At 30.9% G+C, this 22,002-nt stretch overlaps 1 protein-coding gene and 1 non-coding gene across 2 annotated transcripts; one reads left to right on the forward strand and one right to left on the reverse strand.

Annotated features, from left to right (window-relative positions):
* Window positions 1-2,291: 2,291 nt before the first annotated feature.
* On the reverse strand, window positions 2,292-17,636 carry LOC130903755 (probable cytochrome P450 305a1). The gene is made up of 8 exons (XM_057816010.1): window positions 17,514-17,636; window positions 15,690-15,944; window positions 11,448-11,703; window positions 10,903-11,165; window positions 8,486-8,666; window positions 7,128-7,245; window positions 5,609-5,750; window positions 2,292-2,523 (listed from the first exon to the last, which is right to left on the reverse strand). The coding sequence occupies exons 1-8, from the start codon at window positions 17,596-17,598 to the stop codon at window positions 2,339-2,341; spliced, it is 1,485 nt and encodes a 494-aa protein (XP_057671993.1). The 5' UTR covers window positions 17,599-17,636; the 3' UTR covers window positions 2,292-2,338.
* Window positions 17,637-21,485: 3,849 nt separating this feature from the next.
* On the forward strand, window positions 21,486-21,565 carry Trnai-aau (transfer RNA isoleucine (anticodon AAU)). Its single transcript is given in 2 exon segments — window positions 21,486-21,523; window positions 21,530-21,565. It is a non-coding gene; the product is annotated as a tRNA-Ile (tRNA).
* The last annotated feature ends 437 nt before the right edge of the window (window positions 21,566-22,002 follow it).

Consider the following 22,002-nt stretch of genomic DNA (forward strand, 5'->3'; position numbering starts at 1 on the left):
GAAACCAACATTTAGAAAACCTCTACATCAACTTCTCCGAGTAAACATGTGCGACTGAGAGGCGATAGAAGAGTAGACGGCAAAGCACCTTCAGCCTGAGAGCTGCGATTGGTTCTAAGATGAATATTTAAAACCAGAAGGATGACAAAGTGATGACGAAAAAGGTTCCGAAATTGAAGAATTGACAGTTCTATGTCCGATGACTTGGATCCTGAATGATTCCAAAAAATTTAAAAATTTTTGTATTTATAACTCATAACAATGAATAGAATTTTTTTTAATTGTTGTTTTTTATTTTGTCTCCTATAAAAAAAATATGCGAGCTTAGATTATGTAGGTAGGTAATACCTATAACCTATTTACTAAAGATGTTGTACAGGGTTCTTCATGACAAGCTGAATCGTTATGTATATGGGAAAGAACTGCGACTAGTGTTCTGAAAATTTGCTTGCATGGGTTTTCCAAAATGCTCGTTTCAGCTAAAATAATTTCAGTTTTCTGAAACTTTTATAATTTACGCAAAATTTCAATATAAATTTATATAAGACATCGTATACTTAAAGTCCACCATTTTTTAATTATTTCACATTTTCGAAATTTTTGGACACATGCCCCTCCACTAAAAAAATATATTTCCAAGTGAGTGAGTCAGGTGTAATATTTTTGGGATTTGGACAAATAATACTTAGAGCTTCCAAAATCTGTGAAAACCTTGACAGAAATTTATATAGGTTGCTCAAACAATGGTGCTGAATTTCGCTATCTAAAAACTTCGAAAACTTAATTTTTTCGAATAGCAACCCCCATTTTTTTCTTTACCTTTGGATTCTACGCTTTAAATTAAGGGGACTTCATTGGTAAATTAATATATCTCAAATTAACGGTTTTTGTAGAAACTTGGAAAAATTGAAATCTTCATGGGTTTTAATTGACTGTTGTCTGGAGCGACCAAAAAAAAAAGATATCAACCAACAAACAAACAATGAAAAAAGCTTGACGTTTAAGCGTTGCAAAAGTGTTATTTCTTCTAAAAGTCGGTGTATCCCTGGAGACATTTTTGTTGCAAGAAAATAGACCTGGGATTGATTGAAGCTTCCAGTATTACAGCCCGATTATCACCTTTTTCAAATAGTGAATAAATGTTGTTGTGTGTCACAATTTCTCTGGGGTTGTTTTTTTAAATAAGTCTTTTTTATTTTAATGGTGTCATGAAACACACATCAAGTGGCTGCATCTTATAGGTAGCATGTGTTGACAAGCACACAATTCTCCACTACTAAAAGGATGCTTTAAATCATTTCTAATTGCCAATTTGAAAGCCATATATTTGACATCTCCCCTACGAAGACTAAAATACTTTATTTTCATTTCATTGCAGTAATCGGATAGCTGTTTCTCCAATATCTCAGGTGAAGCTTGATTCCTACCCAGAGATACTTGTATAAGATTCTGTGCATTTCTGTTGTCTTTCACATATCGTTCAATGGTTCCTAAAATAAGAAAAATTGATAAAAAAAGAGAAACAAGTAAAATGAGCAAGCTTTTATCTAGTCAATTTCAAAATAAACGCATCACTTGACAAACATAACAGTATATTAAAATAGACTATACCTTTTGGAACATTGAATGTTTTGGAGGACATAAGGTACGCCATCTCCTTATTTCTGTTTCCTTTTTTTCTTATTTTCAGTCATCAGCAAAAATGACTTGAAAAATTAAAAACCTGTTAATACTCATGCCTTTCCAACAAAGAAATCACTCAAAGAAAACACTAATAAAACTTGGGTATTCCATTCCACAAATACATAAAACCATATGCATGTGCATAACAACAACTAAAATTAGTTCAACTAATTTCATAAATCACATTTTGGGGGCTGTCGCTAGGTCGCGACATTAGAGAGAAAATAGAGTGTCTCATAATAGGCGCTATCTCATATTACGTGCTATGCAAAAAACACCTTATATAGCTTGGTGGGGTACTTTATTTTATCAGATTAATTTTAGTGTTTCCGTTTTGCAAAAAATCCGTTCGAAAATTAATTTTTCAAATGAAATTTCATAGATGAGTTATCATAAGAATGTGGTCGAATAATCAAAATAATTTAGCTACGAGAGTATTAATGCTATTCCAGTAAAGTCCGTATATTTCTCCAACTATTTGTTGAACAACAATAATTTAAGTCATCACAACATTCAATTAATTCCATGAAATTAATCTATCTTATAGATAATATAATTTTTTATGCGAAGAATAAATGGTTGGGATAAATAAGTGAAAAGTCATGAGATAATTGTGAATACTATATTCATTAAAGTTAAAGCTATAATGCTAAAACTACGAATAGAGTTGAGTAAATTTAGCTATATACTTTTGAGGACTTAAAGTTATCCCGGGCAAGGGTATTTCTGTCGGGGTTTCACTACCTGGATATTTTGTTACAGAGAAATTTCTAATGATTTCTGAGAAAAATATGAATATACAGCTTCTAGCTAAGACGTCCCCAAGGCATCTTCTTTTACCTGAAATAAAAATTAAAGCAACATTATTTCATGCGTAGTCTCTCACTCCTTGAAATAACAATTCCTAAACTGACAAAAAATAATTCTTCAACGTCTATATCAACTGAATATATCGATAACAATGAGTTAGTATATTTTAATTACAAAATAATTATAATTATTATATGTAAATAACTATTTAAATTGTGCACAAAATTCGAAAATAAGTGACACCATAAGGTCATGAGGATATCAAATTGGATTGGATTCGATGTTTATATGAAAATAAATAATCATACAAGTGTTAGTACTCAGAAGATTATCAGTAACGGATAGTTTCTACAATATAATGCTTAGCTTTATTCTTCAGATATATCCGACTCGAGGCCAGATCTTTCAGTCTTTTATTCTATTATATCTGTTTTTTGCGTCATTTTGTCAGTTCCTTACTTCCTCTATTTTCAAATCTCTTTTAACCGCTTCCAACCATTTCCTTTGTTCATTGTCCAAATTTCACATTCCTGGACAACAGACGGTCGAGTTGTTTGGTACATTCTTATTTTATCTGTTCGTATAACATTTTTGATACCAATCCTGACACTTCACAGCCTTTTTCTTTTTCTTTTCCCCTTCTTTGTTTTCTTTATTTGTGAGAGTGACTCTCAAATATTTAATTTGTTCCACTTTTTCTATTCTGTAGGTATCAATCATATTACAATTTATGGTAAGCTTTATTTATCCCAAAATGAAATATTTACTTTATTTCTTGCCAAAAATTTATAAAAAAAGAACCGATTCATTCAAATTTTCATCTTGAATTTGTAATTCATTTTAAACAGCAAAAATAACGAAGTATGTGATCTCTATAGATATAAATGTTCAGATCAGTTTAAGTTACTGTCAACTTTTTCAGTGAGTATTCTAATTTCCAATCGACGGAATATGTTGTACTAACACTATTATTTTAGATTTGAATTCTTATTTCGATAGTCTTGTAATTATAAAATGCAGTTCTGTAATACTGTTAAATGATCATGTTGCTCTTCTTAGATCAAAATTGTCACAATACTTTGAGACTTCTTCCGAATCGCCCTGATCTTAATCTCTTAGAACTTGTTTTGGAGTTTTTTATTCGTTGTAATTAACAATATCACCTTTAGTTTGTTAAATATTGGAAAAATGTGAAAATATTTTTTTGGACTTTTTGTCATTTAAAAACTTTCGTGAAAAATGTGCTTCCTAATAAAGACAAATAACGATTGTTACACATGAGACCGCAGCATTTAATAAACTACAACAATTATTAAAAGAATAAATTTCACATTTCAAGTTTGTACTAGCAGTATGCTCTGATTATATTTCGAGCTTTAGTGCACTACCTGAAATACCAAGGACTCTTCCTCAAAGCATAGGATGGACTACTTAACAAATCTGCCAGACTATCTTGACTGATGTCACAAATTACTCTGTCACAATTTTTGATTATGATTTATTAGACTTAACCAAATACCTTGCCGTCTTTCTGGTAGTTCATAAGTTTCTTTGAGTCTTCTTGAAGTAGCTTTTATGATATATAATAGATATTTGGAAATTGCAGATTCATACTGGAGGGATATGTGTTGACTCTGATATAGAAAGGAGGAGTAGTTGAGTTAGTTGAAAATTTATTTTTAAAGCGTTCAGATACAACGTTACGAATATAGGATTTCTTGTATTTGATAATACATAGACCGCATACGAGATGTTCAGATATTGTCTTCTCTGGTAGCTCACCAGTTTCTTTAAATGAGTTTTGGATGGGAGTTGTAGACAATTGCTCCGTAGTCAAGTTTAGATCTTATCAATGATTTGTATATGTGTAGTAAACTTGAGTAGCGTGCACCTCATTTTTTAAATGCTAGTGTCCTGAGCAGGTTAATTACAGATTGGCCTGTTTTTCCAATGTCAGAATGTGTGTTCCATGTTAATTTTTGACCAAGTATCATATCTAGGAAGTTTACTTCTTTCATATATTCTAACTCTTCTCCATATAGATATAAAGTTTTGGGCTGGAATTGAGTTCTTCGTGAGAAATATATCGCTCTTGTATTCGATGTATTGAATGGCAACCCACTTGTTTTTGACCAATTTTCTATTGTTTAATCAATGTTCTTATGTGTTGTCATATTTTTTCCTCTGCAATAAATAACTAAGTTATCAGCGTATAATCTGCATCTTACTGGTGATTTACAGTTTGCAATAATCGACTTTATCGTTATGAGAAATAATTTTGTACTGAGATTCGACCCTTGTGGTATACCATTTTCATGCGTCTTCAACTGAAAGTATACTCCATCCACTCGCTCTTGATACTGGAGATGCTCTAGGAAGTTACATTGAATTATTGAATTATTGAATATTTACATACTGTATCGTACGCTTTACGAATATCAAAAAATTATTCCGATGCAGTATTGTTTTATTGTAAAAGCCTCATGGATGCTTCATTTGAGATTTATAAGATTATCTAACATGGATCGATTTTTACGGAAGCCACTGTTCGGCTATTATAAATTTTTCTGATTCCATAGAAGTCTGTTGTTAATTATTTCTCAAAAACTTTACCCATGCTACATGTAAGTGATATTGGTCTATATGTTTCTGGGTCTGATTTCAGCTTACATGGCTTGGGAATGGGAATTATGAAAGATATCCATGCTTTGGGGAGTTTTTTGTCATTATTAGATTGTATATCTTCAAGAAACGTTCTTTTGTTTGGTTATTTAAATTTCTCAGAAAAATAAGAGGAATATTGTTAGTGCCTGCACAGGTGTTTTTCGAGTATTGTAATGAATTTTTTAGTTCGTCAATGGTTATAGCAATGTAATGTCGATGTTTATTTCTTGCTGGTCTGTCTTATTTTTATCTTTCTCTTATCTCTGTCAAAAAATCTTCCTTCAGTTTGAGTTACTAGAATATTTTTGGTATTCGCTTGCAATTTTTATTCTTGTAGCTTTAAATACGAAAGTATGATTATGACACGACAATATTTAATTTGTAATGATGAAATATCGATAAGAGATACAGATAAGTTGAAGTTGAAGTTTAATAAAAACATATATTTTACCTAAACCATATGGAAGGAATCTTTCGTGATGAATGAGCTTCCCTTCGGAATCTAAAAATCTTTCGGGTCGGAATATTTCAGGATCAATCCAATAGTCTTTATCATGGTGTACTGAATATAGACTGATTAAAACTGTTGTGTCCTAGAAAAAAATTGATTTTATGTTATTTTTGATTTATGGGCTTATTCTGTACAAAAACAACAGCGATGTATAATAACATTTTCGCTGTTGAAATAACGACGACGAATACAGTCGACGTTAGGAGTGTTTTGTCACTGTTAATAAGTAACATAGAAAACTTCTATTCAATACGTAAAGCCTTCCAAAGATAATCCCATTCTATTATTGATGAATAACTATGCTGTACATGTAACTCTGGATGCCATTTCAATTCCGATATCTTCTCTGACCTAGATTTTATTGCAGCCAAAACTACAGACAAACCTCTTGAAGCCCAAGAAAATCCTAATCCTACTATATTTCTACAAGTTGTTGAAAATGTTTTATGTGAAAGTGCAAATCTAAATAACGCTCAGTCATCTACCTCGAAAGCAACATCAAAATCTAACGAAAAACACCAATTAACACCTCCTTCTACTCGTAATAACACCGGAACAGGACTTCATTCATTACCTGTAGCTGAAGTTCAAAATAGAAATCAAAGAAAAAAACTGCCTCCTTTAATGATTTCCAGCACACCAGTTATAATAGCTTTGAAAGTCATACAAAAAGAGAAAATGATAAAAGAGCGACAAAAGAAATTAACACAATCAGCAAAAGAGGAAAAAGCCAGAAGTGTTAAACTAAAGAAAATAAACCGCCAGTCAGTGAAACCATTAAGTGAAAGGTGTTTAGCTAATCTTCTAAATAATCTTGTGAAGTTCAGACAATATAAACTGAAGATAAACTGGATATAATCCGCTCGGATGATGAAAGGAATTACATTATATGTGACGACGCAGGAAAAAATAATGAACGTTGGTATATGTGTGCCAAATGTGGAGAATGGGCTCATGCTGCATACACTGGACTAGACGTGAAAGAAGCAAAAGCTAAGTTTTGTTAATATTTACGACTTTTTATTTCTTGTATCATCTACTGAATAATTATTTTTTGCTAAATACATCTTTGACAACATTGATATTTAAATCTTGTTGAATAAATGGCATTTGGGTATCTGCAATATTTCTATTTAACTTTGAATATTCGTCATCTTACCCACAGACAAAAGTCATCTTAGCCGCACATTATGGTGAGATTACGAATCTGACAATATAAAAAAAATTTTCACGTATTTTGAATTTTTTTTGAAACAACCTTAATAATTCGTAATTATAAATGTTTACTTTATATACTTCATAAAAAGATTTATTGATAGTTAAGACCTTTTAGTCGTAATATCACTCCAATAGTTACGCTCTTACCCTAAATTGGTGAACTCATTTAGAAAAAAAATAACTTCTTCATAATCTTCATAAATTCAACACCGAAGTATGATATTACAGTATATATGCTTACTTTGGGTATAGAATAACTTTCTAATACTGTATCTTCTAGAACTCTTCTTGGTCCAATAATAGGAGTAACATTCCAGAGCCTTTGTATTTCATGTAATACTGCTTCTACGTAAGGTACTCTATAAACAACAAAATACTAATTTTCCTAGTAGTCATAGAAATCTTACAAACAGATTTGATTTAATTTCCTCTAATTAACAAGAGAAAGAAACACCCTATTTTTAAATTTTTGTTATTGGTGTATTTTTTAAGAACTGGCAAAACGTTAGTAAATAGAAAGCAGCTTATTTCTAGGAGTGATATTATAATTAATTTTGTTATATTCGTATATACAGCCATAGGTTTTCTCTACTTTCTCAACAATATTGGAAATTTTTATCGAAAATTTAGGAAATGTAAACAATTAAACAAACTCATCTTCAATCCACCTGTGTAAATATCGATATAATAATATAGCGAAAAAAATATGATTAACTCTTGACCGTGTCACTTTCACTCTACCTAAGAGTAGTGCGGCTCACCTTTATTGTTCGTTTACACGCCTTCGCGATAGACATTCTAGTTTTTTGGAAAATAGACAAAAAAACGAGACAGTGTAGTAAAGCTACTTTGGAGGTCATTCATTTCACTCATTCATTCTTGAATTTTCCCGCTTGTATCATAGTCTCAATTTTAAACACAAAAGCGTTACATTTTCATGGTATTATTAAAAACATTTAGAATATTTTTTCCCTCTTGCATCACAGCATCATTGTGTTACAAAATAACTCTATTTCTTCTTTCTATTCTTTTCTTATAGAAAATATTTTTTTGTTTATATTAATAGAAACTTTGGGAGCCAAGAACTTTATGTATTCCTTTCGACATATTTCATCATCATAATAGCGGAAATTGTCACATACCAAAGGATATGCAACCCTATTTGCGATTGTCAGTGCTACCATATATGTAATACTCCTATATTGTTTCCCTATAAGTGGTGAGGACCTTCCACTCCACTCCTTCCACTCCAGTCTGTCCTGTAATTCAATGAGAGGTAACTTGATTTTTCTTGCCTAGCTCATTTAACTTGTCCAGGCATTCCAAAACTAGTTTTGTCTGCTTGACTATCGGACAGGGTGATGAAATAATCACCTATCTAGATTTGAACCCAGTACTCGGTTACTTGGATTTAGATTGAATTTACAGTCGACTCGCAATCAACCTTGTCAACCAAGTCTACTATAAATGCGATAAATACAGAATTTATACTGGGTGTTTTCACAATGCCGTTAAAAATTAGAAAAATAACATTCAACCATATATGCTTAAACAGTAACGTAAAAAGCATCTATCGTCTTTCTTTATTATTCCACTTACTTGTATCTATCACAATAGTTAATATTTTCTTGTCCTGAAAATGCTTGGTTTAAACAGCTTCTCACTTTTTCTTGAATATCTGTTCGTAAAACCATCAACAAAAAACAGAAGTCCAACGTGTTACTTGTAGTTTGAGAGCCTCCAATAAATAAGTCCAAACAAAGCATTATCAACTGATCTTCTGAAAAATAGAATAAGATTCTTTCGAAACTTAGCTAAAGCTATGAATATAACAATAATATTTGTTAAATTGGTGATAAACAGATAATTATTATATGATATGAATATAAGACGCTCAGATTTTCAATAAACGAAATGAAAAAAATATTTTCTAGAACTTAATTCTGAATCTCCTAACAAATATATGGACATGTTTGAAGAGTGTACTTAGCAGAGCAGAAAGTTTTTATGGAAGGATGATAAACAATTGAGAATGATTCTAAAATAGAAAACACAAGTAATTTAATAATTTCGAATGAAGAGAATTTTGTGATCAAATTATTATTGATACAGTGTAACTATTCACCAGATCTCAATTTACAGCCAGGAGTACACATGCTGTTTAGATACGTTTGGTTACATAAAGACGTTTGGGAAACTATGATTGGATTAACCCGATAATGATATTAATGTTCGGAAACTAACCGGGATCATGTTTACGAGTATTGTTCGGTAACTGATCGAGTTAATTAGATGGTAATTACATGATATAATCCTTTATAAGATGGTACATCAGTGGATGAATGCTATCAGCTTACGAGTTGTTTAATTTGTTTGTGGTTTATTGCTTTGTTTATTTATTTGCTTAAAATGGCTGTCTACTATCAATTCTCATAAACAGCTTAATTAATAGGTTATTGAAGTTGGCGGTTTCTTACACTTTCCTGCATTCCAGCAGAAAAATAGCTTGTTAGTATGAAACAGTGAGTGAAAAAAGAAATGAAATTCAAAACTTCTTGTAGAAACTGTTTTAAATTTTAAATTTTCGTGCTTATTATATGTTGGTTAACTTTATGAGAAGTATTGGCGTTAGTATTGGTGCGTAAACGAAATCATTTTAAGTATTTATCTAGAGTGACTACGTATTAAAACATTATAGTAAAAATAATTAATAGATTTTTATCATTTCCCGTTCATTTACTTGTTCTAAGTTAAATGAGTCATATTGATAATTTAAACCATAAAATGGACACCGAAGATAACATTGGATTGGACCTCCAATTCATGGGAACTGGAGGTTCACGGAAATAGAAAATATTATAAAAAAAGGTAATGAAAGAATATACTATAAATCCCTTGTCTTTTTTTAGACTGGTGTAATTATGTTGAAGCGAACAAAACAACCAACTAAGCAATTTTTGATATTGTGAAAAATGAAAAAGTGTAATCTTAGAAACAGTGAAAGTTTCTTGGTAGAACAAGAACAAATATTAAGTTTTTACACTAAATAACAACGAAAATGTATCATGGCGTTACAGAAAATACGTCACTAAGCAGAAAAACGAGAGCACTTCTTCCAAATTAAAAAGTCGGTAGAAATATAACTTTTCAATCAATATGATTCATAATCTCGATGAAACTGGTTGCATGACTCACCACAAGTTCTAGTAACAAAGGCTCCCAAACAATATTTGATTTATTGCAAACAACTTTCTCTCTTCATCCAAGAACAAGACATAATGTGCAAAAATTTTACTGATGTTCTATGATCAGATATAGTATCTCAATAAACTTTGTCTGTTTATTTGAACCCTGAATATATGCCTTCTAGTTACTACTGTAAGCAAACCACCAAATTTGACAGCACCTATTTGGAGCTATTTCCTCTACCAGCTTTGACCTTTCAAGACTCTGCTGTTCTGAAATTTTGGACACCTTAAGTAAAGTAATAACAAACAATGTTCAGCTGGAATAAACTTATATTCACCTGAAACTTTTAGACTCTATTTAAAAGCAATGCCGCTGAAATTGATCCAAGTTAATAGACAAAAAAGAAAAAAAAATTCTTTTTAATGACACTTTCAAAAAATATGAAAGCTGCTACAAATGATTATGATTTTCACACCTATACATCTCTCCAGCACTGGTTTATCTGGAAGGATTTTATGAAGATATATACTACAAAATACTAAAGTTGATTTATGTGATAGAAAAGATGAAAAACAAAATTTTATGTATACAACCTGTTAAAGTAAATTTCAGCACAGTACAGAAAAGTGACTCTACTGTGAACGAAATGGGCTCATAACTCTTTTGAAGAAGTTGGATAGTTATATTTTTTCTGTAATTATTAGAAAAAATCATTTAGTGTCCATTCCATAGGAACAGCCATCCTTTCCACAAGAATCTGTTCAGTAGCTGGACACTTCATAATCAATAAAAACATTGGACAACTTCACCACAAATTGGAAACATACCTGTAAAGGTTGAATTTGGTCCTTTATTACTGTTCATTTCTTTAATAAAAGAATAGATGAGGTCATTGTCCTGTCCTTCGACCCATGTAGAGAAATGTTCTTTAATTGTTTCAAGTAGTAAATTTTTCAGTTCAGAATTTATGTTTTTAATTAAGCTGTACCCCGTTTTATCTGGTGCCAAAAATCTTAACCATGGAAACTGATTAAGTGTTCCACCAGACATATCAAATGCTCGACTTCTTTGGTCAAGTAAGTCCAATAACCTATAACACAACATTTTTTGTAGTTAATTCAAAACTTTGTCGAAGCTGCGTTTTTTGATAATAAAGCATTATAGTATCATTACTTATTTTATGATAACAGTGCACTCTGTATACTTCTTGGCGACCTGTTCAGTTGGTCTGAATAACTAGGAAAAACTTTTACTAAATACTTTTGGATTACTAAGTGGATCGTCTCCAAATTGATTATTCGCATAAGTTTATATTCTTTTTGAATATTAATTCATTTTATTTTCTTACATTCACTATGTATAAATTAACTACCTTTTTAAACGACCATCCCCTCTATCCAATCTACAGCCAGTTACAAGTGCCCATAAAACATTTAGTACAGATACGGATAAAAGTGAACCTATCCGAATTTTTTTGTCTTCATTTTCTCTTAAAATGGATAGAAGGTCTGCGACTTCATAGCGTATTAAATTTTCCATTGATTTTTTTCCATATCCCACATTACGAAGATGAGTTACGAGGAATTTTCTCTGGTTTTTCCATAGAGGACCATCAACTATTGTCACTCCTGAAAGTTTAAATAAACTTAATTATTGATATATTTTCATGTTATCGGAAAAAACAATTTTCCGTACTGATAATTATGATATTATATATCATTTCGCTTGACGGAAATAACGGAAGGATCTCTTAAATTTTGTTTTATTTGGAGATTGACAGCAACTAATTTGAGCAACTTTTCCTAGCGGCAGAAATAGTAGCGTCGAGTTCCAAGTAATAATATGATTGAGACATTCCACGTCATTCATGTAGAGAATAAATGTGAAGCTTTCCTCTCTACCAACGAGGGTAAAAGTATGTGCTATCGACGGGGATGTGAAGAAAATAATTTCATATTTCATACGCTACGGAGACATTTCGGTAAGTATGTAGGCTCACCGCCGGATGACGCCAGTTGTACTACTGCAACGTAATCAAAGAGCATTTGGATGCTGTGTATGGTCGTGAGAAACCTGATAGTTTCTACGTTATACATAGAATATATTAAAGAATAGTCGAAGCTATCAATGTCACTCGGTAAACGTGCTCAAAAGAAAGCGAACACTATCATTTCTGCTAGGAAGGTTATGGGCACAGTTTTCTGATATTCACAAGATGACCACATGGAGTTGAGAAGACCAAATTGAGCTACGAAGTTCTGAACCATTTACTGTATTCTCTACATTTGGTCCGAATAAGGACGTCAACTCTATTACGGTGGCCAACTTTGCAGATCTTGAAAAAATATATATATCAAATGGTTTAAAGAAGTCTGGGTCAAACCCAAAAAAAAACTATAATAAATCACTATTTTCCGAAAATTTCGGTTTCTGTTTAAAGGCTATCGAACCACCCTCGTATACTAAGTATGTGTGTACTGTTTTTTAGATATGCTTGAAGAACGGTCTCAACATCATCTTTCAAGTGCACTAGATCGCTTTTCGATAAAGATAAATTTGGTTAAATGGACATAAAATCACATGTAGTATATAGTTTTATATGAATAAAATATTAAGCTATGCATAGAAAAAAATATTTGAAGGGCAGATAATAATTGAAATTAGCAATAAGTATTGTATCAAGTATCCGAGAGAAACATAATAGAGGACAAATAAACTAAAGAGAACAGTAGTGGGAGACAAATCAATATTTATAAAAATAACTAGCGTACGACTCGATATCAAAGTTCATATTATATGATTATTAAATAATGTAGGTATGCATGTGTGGCATTGAACATATATATGTTAATGAAGGAGATCATTGAGCCCACGTGTGTAAATTGCTTATCATTATCAAATTGTGCTTGATCATTAAATGCAAGTTTCGAATTACTAATAAATAATGTGCAATTTTCCTATTATATTGTTTGGGGCACCATCACTAATATTGTCGTTTGGGATATTGTTATTGTCTGAAAATTTCTAATAATGTTTTTAAAGTTTTTAGAATGTAATTGAAAATATTAACTGACAGTAGATCTTGTTATGGGATTTTGGTCGTATAAGCCGTTTCCGAGATAATAAGGACATTCCATAAATAAAACTCACAGTCAGTTTTATGTTTATATTTATATATACAGATTGTGTTTTATTTATGGAAGGCCCTTAATTATCTCGAAACGGCGAAAAATTAACAATAACATAAGAACAGTATAGTATACGAAACCAAAATGGTCCTCAAGATATTTGAACTTCAAGAAGTTCAAGATAAACAGATACTATATTCAATTAAGAAACAAAACAGACACGAGGCATCAAAACATAAAACATTTCTCCTTATGATACCTACAAGGACTTTCCCAACAACTATAGAATTATAACAATAAATATGATATTAATATAAGTCATAAATGGCATATTCCATTATCCAAATACTCCAGTAAAATAAAATATAAAACGACATAAATAATAAGTAAAATTTTAAGCTCTATTCTGTAAATTCTAATACAACTACAAATAATTTAATTGATGACTGCTATATATTTTTGAGATGTAAAAAATGAGGAAAAATTAATTTTTCTCCAGCACTTTGTATACGAAACCCATGGGAACGACGCTTGGTACCCAGGAGTAAATTGCATCAAACTTAATTTCATTTTGTGACAAATTTTGAAACATCATCGTAAACTATTTGTTTGAAGTGTTGGAAATACAACATACTCGATAATTATATACAAAATACGAATATTATCCAACTAATTCTATGTGACTTTAGTTTTTTCTATAGATGACCTTCTTGTTTTCTCTTGAGTAATGATGCTAATGATGCGTATTCCGAATTTGTTTCTGCATCCAATAATTTGAGAGAATATCATTTGAGTAGCCCAGATGTGATTCCATTTTAAAAACACGTATGTAAATCTCAATAGATCGAACTAAATACTTACGTTACCTTAACTCTACTGTTTAAGTTTAAAGAACAAAATTAAAGCTCTCGAAGCCCAAACATTTATCTGGTATTTGGAGACAACTGTGCTTGACGCACAGATTTCAAATATAATGCGTACTAGGATGGGTTGCTCGATTGGATGCTCAAGTTTTGCAGTTGAAAAGCAACTGTTGTAATCTATCAAGTATAGATTCACGTTAGAAGGTGACAGAAGGTCCGAACGTTTTACAGTCTACAGTAGAATCCCGAATCCAACAGAGACATATTTCAGTACAAAAAGGGATCGTGTCGAGAGACACGCGTTTGTTAAATATTTATGATGACTTGATAATAGGGAAATTGTGAAAAACTAGTGTAATTAGTTTATGACTAAGCGCATACATACAACTTTTAATCGTACATTAAGTTAGCTGTCTGTCAAAAATCCATAGAATCAAATGAGAGTGCGAAGACTGCCATCACGATAGTTGTGCGACAAAAAAATGATAAAATTAAATCGACTGCCCTTTTATTAAAAAATTGTACAACTATCGCTCGTCGAGTCCATATCCATAGCATTGTATTTGATTGCCTATACACACAACCAAACGCTTTTAGATTTACCTAAAGTTATTTTGGTGTTCTTAAAATGGCGGGACTTGTCTTCATAGATGATGTCGAGTACTTCATTGAGAAGAGACCCGCGCTATATCTCAAGTCATTGAAGGAATATTCAGACATTAGTTTAAAAAAAAATATGGGAGGAGTTGTATCGAGATGTTGTCTCAGGATATGTGGAATACGATCTTGCTATATGACTTCATAGAAACTTCCTTCACTCATTCGGAGAAAGTTAACAAAAGTTCCAGGAAACTCGTCTTCGGACACTTTTAATAAATAGACAGAGTCCTCTTCACCTTAGCCACCATTCTTACACTCTACACCAAAGCCTTCACAAACGTATCATTTCATGATCTACACTCGTGACCGGAGAAACTACGACTCTGACATGAGCAACTCGCACTTTTAACTTGTATATAGGTTAATGCACCGGTATTCTGCGGGTTAGTTAAGATTAGCTACCACTCTATAATTTTATTATTATCATCGTAATCTCAATATCATCATTAACAGTGTAGATGTACAAATTGGTAGAGAGCGCTCTAATCCTATAAATCGGTTTCTCTCTCAGTCTCTATCAGAGTATAAGCCTGACCTCACCTATAGATTATGAACGCACGCCTGTTGTTTTATTCAATTTTTTTGTTATTTCCAAATATAAACGGTAGAGGTAGTATGTAGTATGTACGTAGTATGTAGTAGAGGAGCAGTATGTCATATGGGAGAAAAATTGAAAAAGTTTTCAGCAGCAAATGATGAATAACAGTTCAAAAACTTTGCAGTGTGGCTCTGAAGTAAAGAAAGGGTATAGTATGAATGTAACAATTGTAGATGAATCAAGGTATCCCGAGTTAAAGAATTTAATATCACGATTCGTTATTGAAAATGTCAACAACTTGCGAAAATTATTTATTTATTATTATTATTCCATTTGATAGTCTTCACTCCTAATTTTTGCTGATACTCATTTATCTTTCAAAATTTCTATATACCATGGCTTTCACAAATTTTCTAATAACATACCTCTTCGAATTCCCATACATCTTAATCTGAGAAAAAAATTATCTGGTCTGCCTTCATACTCTTCTTCTGTTAGAACCTTTTTTACAATTGGATATGAGAAAACAGCAACGACATTTTCTTCTCCTAGTTTTAATCCGAGCACTTTTGTATTGTATATCTCAGCTAATTTTAATAACCCCAAGTGTTGACCACCGAGAGCTCTTGACAATTTTTTCAATAACGGAGTTGTTCCTACGATAGGGTACCACACAGGACCTGAAAAACCATTCTAATTTCATCTTTATATTATTTTATCTGTGGGAAGTATATAAAACACTACCCATATAATAATTCCCACTTGAGAAATTTGAAGGTCAAGGATAAATTTCACGTACTAAACTACAAATTATACAAACTTTTGCATGTATACTTACGTGAATCAATCTACAAAATTGTGTCTTGAAGGTAGTGAATTTTTTCTGTTTGGCTTTGAATTGTTACTGATAATGAAATTATATCAATTCTATCAGCAACTCTTGTCAAAATAGAGGAATAAAAAAAACTTTTTATATATCATAATGAATTACAAACATTCAGATGTTTGCCTGAATAAAAGTTGATTTTACGATTAAACAACATTGTTGTTCAATTGAACTTGAGTAACATATTTTGCAAATTCCTTCAAAACCGATTGTGAAAACATTTCAAACAAAGTATAGACAAGATAAAATGGAATCTAACAGATTAAACAAAATCCATATGTTATAATTTTAACAAAAACTTTATAGCTGTATAAACTCAGTCTGATTGACAAATGTAAATGTTTCAAGCTGGTGTTGTTTTATCAAGAATTTTAATTTTCAAAGTTGATACTTATAGAAACACATATTTTTTTAGTTCGTTTTGGGTAGGAAAATTAGAAAAATGTAATAATTGTTATTAGTTTCAAGGTTCGTTTCTAAAAACAAACTGTTGAAAAATATGATTATTCTTAAAATTGAATTTACCCATATTTAACATTGATAACGCAATTCTTTCGATTTTGTTTTAAAATAGTTGGATGGTGGAATATGTGGAGATCTAATGAGGTGCATATTTCAACTGAAAAAATATGCAAAATTTTGCACATGAAAAAGGTCGCTCGCATTAAAAATTCGAAATCTTAAATTGTAATCCAAGTGATTTTTCCGTCGACTTTTCATAAAAATAAAAATACAATCGAAAAAATGGACCCAAAGAACGTGCTACCAAAAGAGTACAAATCTTCTGTATGCTAATAAGTTCATCACTGTAGTGTTTGAAAATTCCATACCTCATCCACTAGATCTTTCTTGGCTATCTCCGATTACTTTTTGTTCTCAAAACTTAAAAAAATGGCGGTGTTAGACTAACGAAGAGCTGATGGCAGAGACAAACTTTTGAATTTTGTATTTTGGGGAAGGAACTTTTGATGTCACCGTTTAATGGGTCATTAAAACGTGCCATTTTCATCATCAGGAAACTGCCGTTGCAGTGGAAATCCTGTCAGTTTTGTCAAAAATACAATCATAGGTACACGGACATTCAACTACACGGGTTCATTAAGCCAAAATATAGAGTACAACACTCATTTTATCTACAACATTCGCCTACTATACAACGCTCGCAGCCTTTTTACTCTAATAGAATGTAAATTTCAGCGGTAAAGGTTTGTTGGTTTCAAGTACATATTTATAAAATGTCATAGCCCATAGTGTTACAAGGTAGATTAGGGTTGTTATATAATAAATAAGTAAAAATTCAATATAAACAAACGAATCTACCATATTTCTCGTTATCATACTAAATTGATTTTCTTCTACTTACCAGGAGGATAATTAGCCGGTTTTCTATACCGCAAAAAATAAATGATTACCACAGTAACAGCTGTTACTATTAATATCGAGAGCATGTCGCACCTGCGTTGGTTGAATAATACTGTAGAATTAATAGATTAAAAGTTCAGTTTTTGATTGTTAATTAAAGATAATGTGATGTTACACAGAGGCGTAGTTGCATAATCTATCTCCTTTAAATTAGAGTCTCATTGTTTGTCATATTTTCGCTTTTAATATTCAAAATCACAGTCAATTTCTTGGAAATAACCATATAAAATGATTCATTTTCTATTAATTCTACCAGGTTATCTTCTATTTTGTTCTAAGTTAAATAGAAAATGACGGTTTATACAATATGAAGAACGTCATCAGGTATCTATTAAAGAATGAAAATACTTTAGGGGATTATTGTTATTTTACAATAAGATAAAATAACCCAAAAACTGTAAAGGCTTAAACCAGTCATATTCAATAATTTTGTTTTTGTTTATACTAATTTAATCAAGTTTTATAATATTTTTAAATGGAGGCCTAAGAAACCACTTTCTAGTTAACTATAATGAGAATAAACAAACATTTTTAAAATTAAATAAGTGAGGCATAAAATTTGTGTAAACTAGTGTAATTTTTATGAAAACAGTCTCTTGTGAAAAAACATTCAGATTAATTTTTATAAAGAATTTTTTTATAAAATATATAATGGTTCAATTTTTTATCTATTTTCCAGTCTACGAATAAGATATTAATTGTTTAAAAGATCAATTATGGTATTTATCGAATGATATTCACTTTTAATTTCATTACTGAAATTAATCATATACTTATGAAGTTTTTAAAAATTACTTAATCCCAATAATTTCGCAATTTGTTATTAGAATTAAATCAAAATATTGTATTAAATATCAATTTGGTATTTTTTCAAATGTCAGAAAAATTTATTAATAACATGAATAATTTTTCATATAAAATATATATTTTTCATATTCATTTTTTTTGCGTTCTCAAAATAATTGAAATTTAAGTTTTCATTTGAAGGCAGAAATAGTTATTTATGTAACAAGTGTATAAAGAAGCCTTTTTCCGACGAATATGAATATTGTCCACAAAAATATTAATCGAAAAAAGACCTTTACACACGAATTGCATACAATATTTTTTCTACTAGCCAGTTTAATTTTTCTTTAGTTACCTCTGTACTACTGTGTTTTAAATCCAATCGAATTAATATAATCCCAACTAGAAAGACAGATAATAGTCGGAGAACTGGTCGCCACTTCGACTAAGGTACTTTGACAAGGCTGAAACTTTTTCTATATGTTATTTAATATTTTTAAAGTAGAAAAATCAACTTCTGGTAGGATTAGTGCAGTTGCAACAATATCTACTGTTTTTTGCATATTGCAAATTTTTTCTTAAAAAAAATCATCACAAATCTGGCTGTCGAATATATTTTTAATTAGAGAATTTTAAGTATAAAGGATTGCCAAATGATTTGCTCGATTGCAAGTATCTGTAAAATGGATCGAAAGCTGCTAAGACGGGTAGTATAGAATTTTCATCACAAAAGTCTACCGACCCTGTCGACCCTCCAGCTAAAGAATTTTTACCTGAATATAATGTTGACACACAGGTAATACATTCTTGGGTAGGGGAGTAGAACATTTTAAGACAAATTTGCTTATTTCGGAGCAAGTTGACTTACATAGTTTCGTCTAATTTACCAACGAAATACATGAAAAATTGCATTTTTATACTATTTTTGAATTACTTCATTGTTCAATATCTGTTTCTTTCCATATTTGAGTGTTTTTAGAGACAGTTTTCGACTCAACTGTATATTTTTTTCATATCTCAGCTACATTATTGTGATCAGTTGTGCGTAATAATTTTCTCTATGGCGCAATGCCCATCTGAAATGTCCTACAACACTGAAACCAGACGATTATAGATGGCTAATAGAGAAAGACGTTTTGTTAAAATCCAATGAATTAGAAATTAGACAATACTCCTTCGAGTGAGGAATTTTTAACATTAATTGAATTAAGTGTATGAACATTTATGTATAATATCACGTATTTATAATAATTTCTTTTCTAGAGAGCGAAGAAAATGTAAAGGACGACGATGTATTTTCGAGGGACGAGATTATTTCTGATGAAGAGGGAGACGAATGATTAATTATTGGAAAAAAATTTTTCTTAAGTAATGTAATTAAACAATTAAGCTTTTGTAATTGGTGAAAAATATATATGAAATTACCTGTATCATGATATTTTATTATAAATGCCTAACTGTACAAAATAGTTTACAAGATATTTTCTTTAGGAATTAGATTTGGAAGATCGTAACAGCCGTTTTAGCAACTTTAGATCCATTTTACTTGCAACCGAGCAAATCATCTAGCAATTTTTTGATACTCAAAATTGTCTAAAAAATATACATTTTTTCAAATAAAAAATTTGTTACATGCAAAAAACAGTGGATATTGTTGCAACCGCGCTAACCCTGCCAGACATTGATTTTTTTACTTTAAAAATATTAAATAACAAATAGAAAAAGTTTCACCCTAGAAAATGTACCTTAGTCGAAGTGGCGACCAGTTCTTATTAGACTATAAGAACTAATAACACTTGACCTAAAAATTCGTTCTCCGTTGGGGAACTGACAATGGTTCAAACATTGGCGCAAACATTAGAATTGAGTTGAAAACCAATACATGCAAAATGTACAAGTAATTTATGTAAACGACAGTGATTCTAACGAGGAGGAATGTAATGCTAGTGATTTAGAATAATTGTATTATAGTAAATGTATTATAAAAAGGGAAAGGGGAAAACTTGGTGAGTCACAATTTCCAGGAAATTGTCACTGCTATGAATTAAAAAATTATTCCCCAGTATAATTACTTTCATGAAATATTCACTCTATTGTATATTTTATCACAATAAAACAAAAAAAAAATAGTCTCAACAACTTTGTCTACCAAAGAACAGCTACGCAATTTTCAAGGGACTGCTTTGAAAAAATAAAAAACGAAAATCTAATTTAATAATAACAATAATCTTATTTCAGACAAATTGGTAAAATCGGGCAAAGCACTCACAACAATCATCTGAATTATTAGTATTATTTTTACTTTTATTCATTCGTTGGATAATGGATGAACGGAGGAACCTTTAGAAATATTTATAAAAACAAGACTTAAGTGAACGCACCTTTAGGTGGAGCCCAATCAACTCGTCCTGTAACCTCAATCCACATATTCTTGAAGCGTTTTCTGGAAAACAAACAAATATCTAAAATCTCTTGGTCTCTTTGACGCCGCTGCATACCTAGGACACCAATATCGGAGGGTAGCATTTGATTCTGTCCAAAGATAAGGCTCGAAAAACATGTGGGATTAGATATAAATATTTATAATTTTATATTTATAGTATATATGCATTATTAATATTGAAAATATATGTCAAATATACTTACCTTAACTTGAGAAAACCAAAATTCTCTCAATCTAATACTACTACTACAAATATTATCACAGAAATTCTTGTGATTATAACACAAGTTAAGCATAAATTTGGAATACATATAAAAAATTGAAAATCTCGTTACGTACTATTCGGTAACTTTGCCAGGCTTTGAATTTAAACTCGAATAATCGAGTAATTTCTTATTAACTTACCTATGAAATGTAAAGGAGCTTTATTTATTATTGCACTATTACTAAAAAAAAGTGCCTGTCAGGAATTGGAATCGTGTCTGACAATGGACTGTGCGATTTCTAATAGTATTCCAAATAAAATATTTAAAAATAGAACTTTACACTTTAACAAATTTGAGGAGAAGAGAAATACGTATATATTTGCTACTCCTTATCCGACATCTTCTAACTTCTAGTCGGGAAAGTATTCATTTGTAATAAAGACAGTTATTCTAAGATTGTAGACTTCATTTTAACATAGGCTCGTTAGCTCAGTTGGTTAGAGCACCACACTAATTGTATTAACGTGGAGGTCGTAGGTTCGAACCCTACATGAGCCAAATCATTTTTATGTCTGGTATTATTTACAAATAAAAATTTTTCAACATTACGACAATTATTTATGTATTTCATTTTATTTCACACAAACAAATGAGTAATTAATCATTCTACTCTATAACATACATTGTTCTCTTAATAATTAGTCATATACTTATTTATGAATTGTTTCAAAACCCTTTGTACGTTAAAAACCGACATATACGACAAACATATTCAATGTCGTTAATAGCTCAGTATTAATGCTCCGGGGTGCCAAACTACAGATCCCAGGTTCGAATATTGTCAAGGAAAATTCACTTTTTACACATAATAAAATTATTAATACCGATTTTTGATAACAAAACAACATAATATAGTTAGATCAAGAACACATCTGACAGCAGTGATCAAAGGATTCATTAATAAGTGCTGTGACTAATGGATATTATTGAGGTCG

This window comes from Diorhabda carinulata, chromosome 2 (genome assembly GCF_026250575.1).
Source record: "Diorhabda carinulata isolate Delta chromosome 2, icDioCari1.1, whole genome shotgun sequence".
NCBI classification, from domain to species: Eukaryota; Metazoa; Arthropoda; class Insecta; order Coleoptera; family Chrysomelidae; genus Diorhabda; species Diorhabda carinulata.

Coding starts and splice junctions, on each gene's coding strand:
- LOC130903755 (XM_057816010.1), bottom strand. CDS start 17,598: ATGCTCTCGATATTAATAGTAACAGCTGTTACTGTGGTAATCATTTAT. Junction 15,945..17,513: donor ACCGGCTAATTATCCTCCTG/GTAAGTAGAAGA, acceptor ATGGTTTTTCAG/GTCCTGTGTGGTACCCTATC. Junction 8,667..10,902: donor ACCAAATTCAACCTTTACAG/GTATGTTTCCAA, acceptor TCTATTTTTCAG/AAGATCAGTTGATAATGCTT.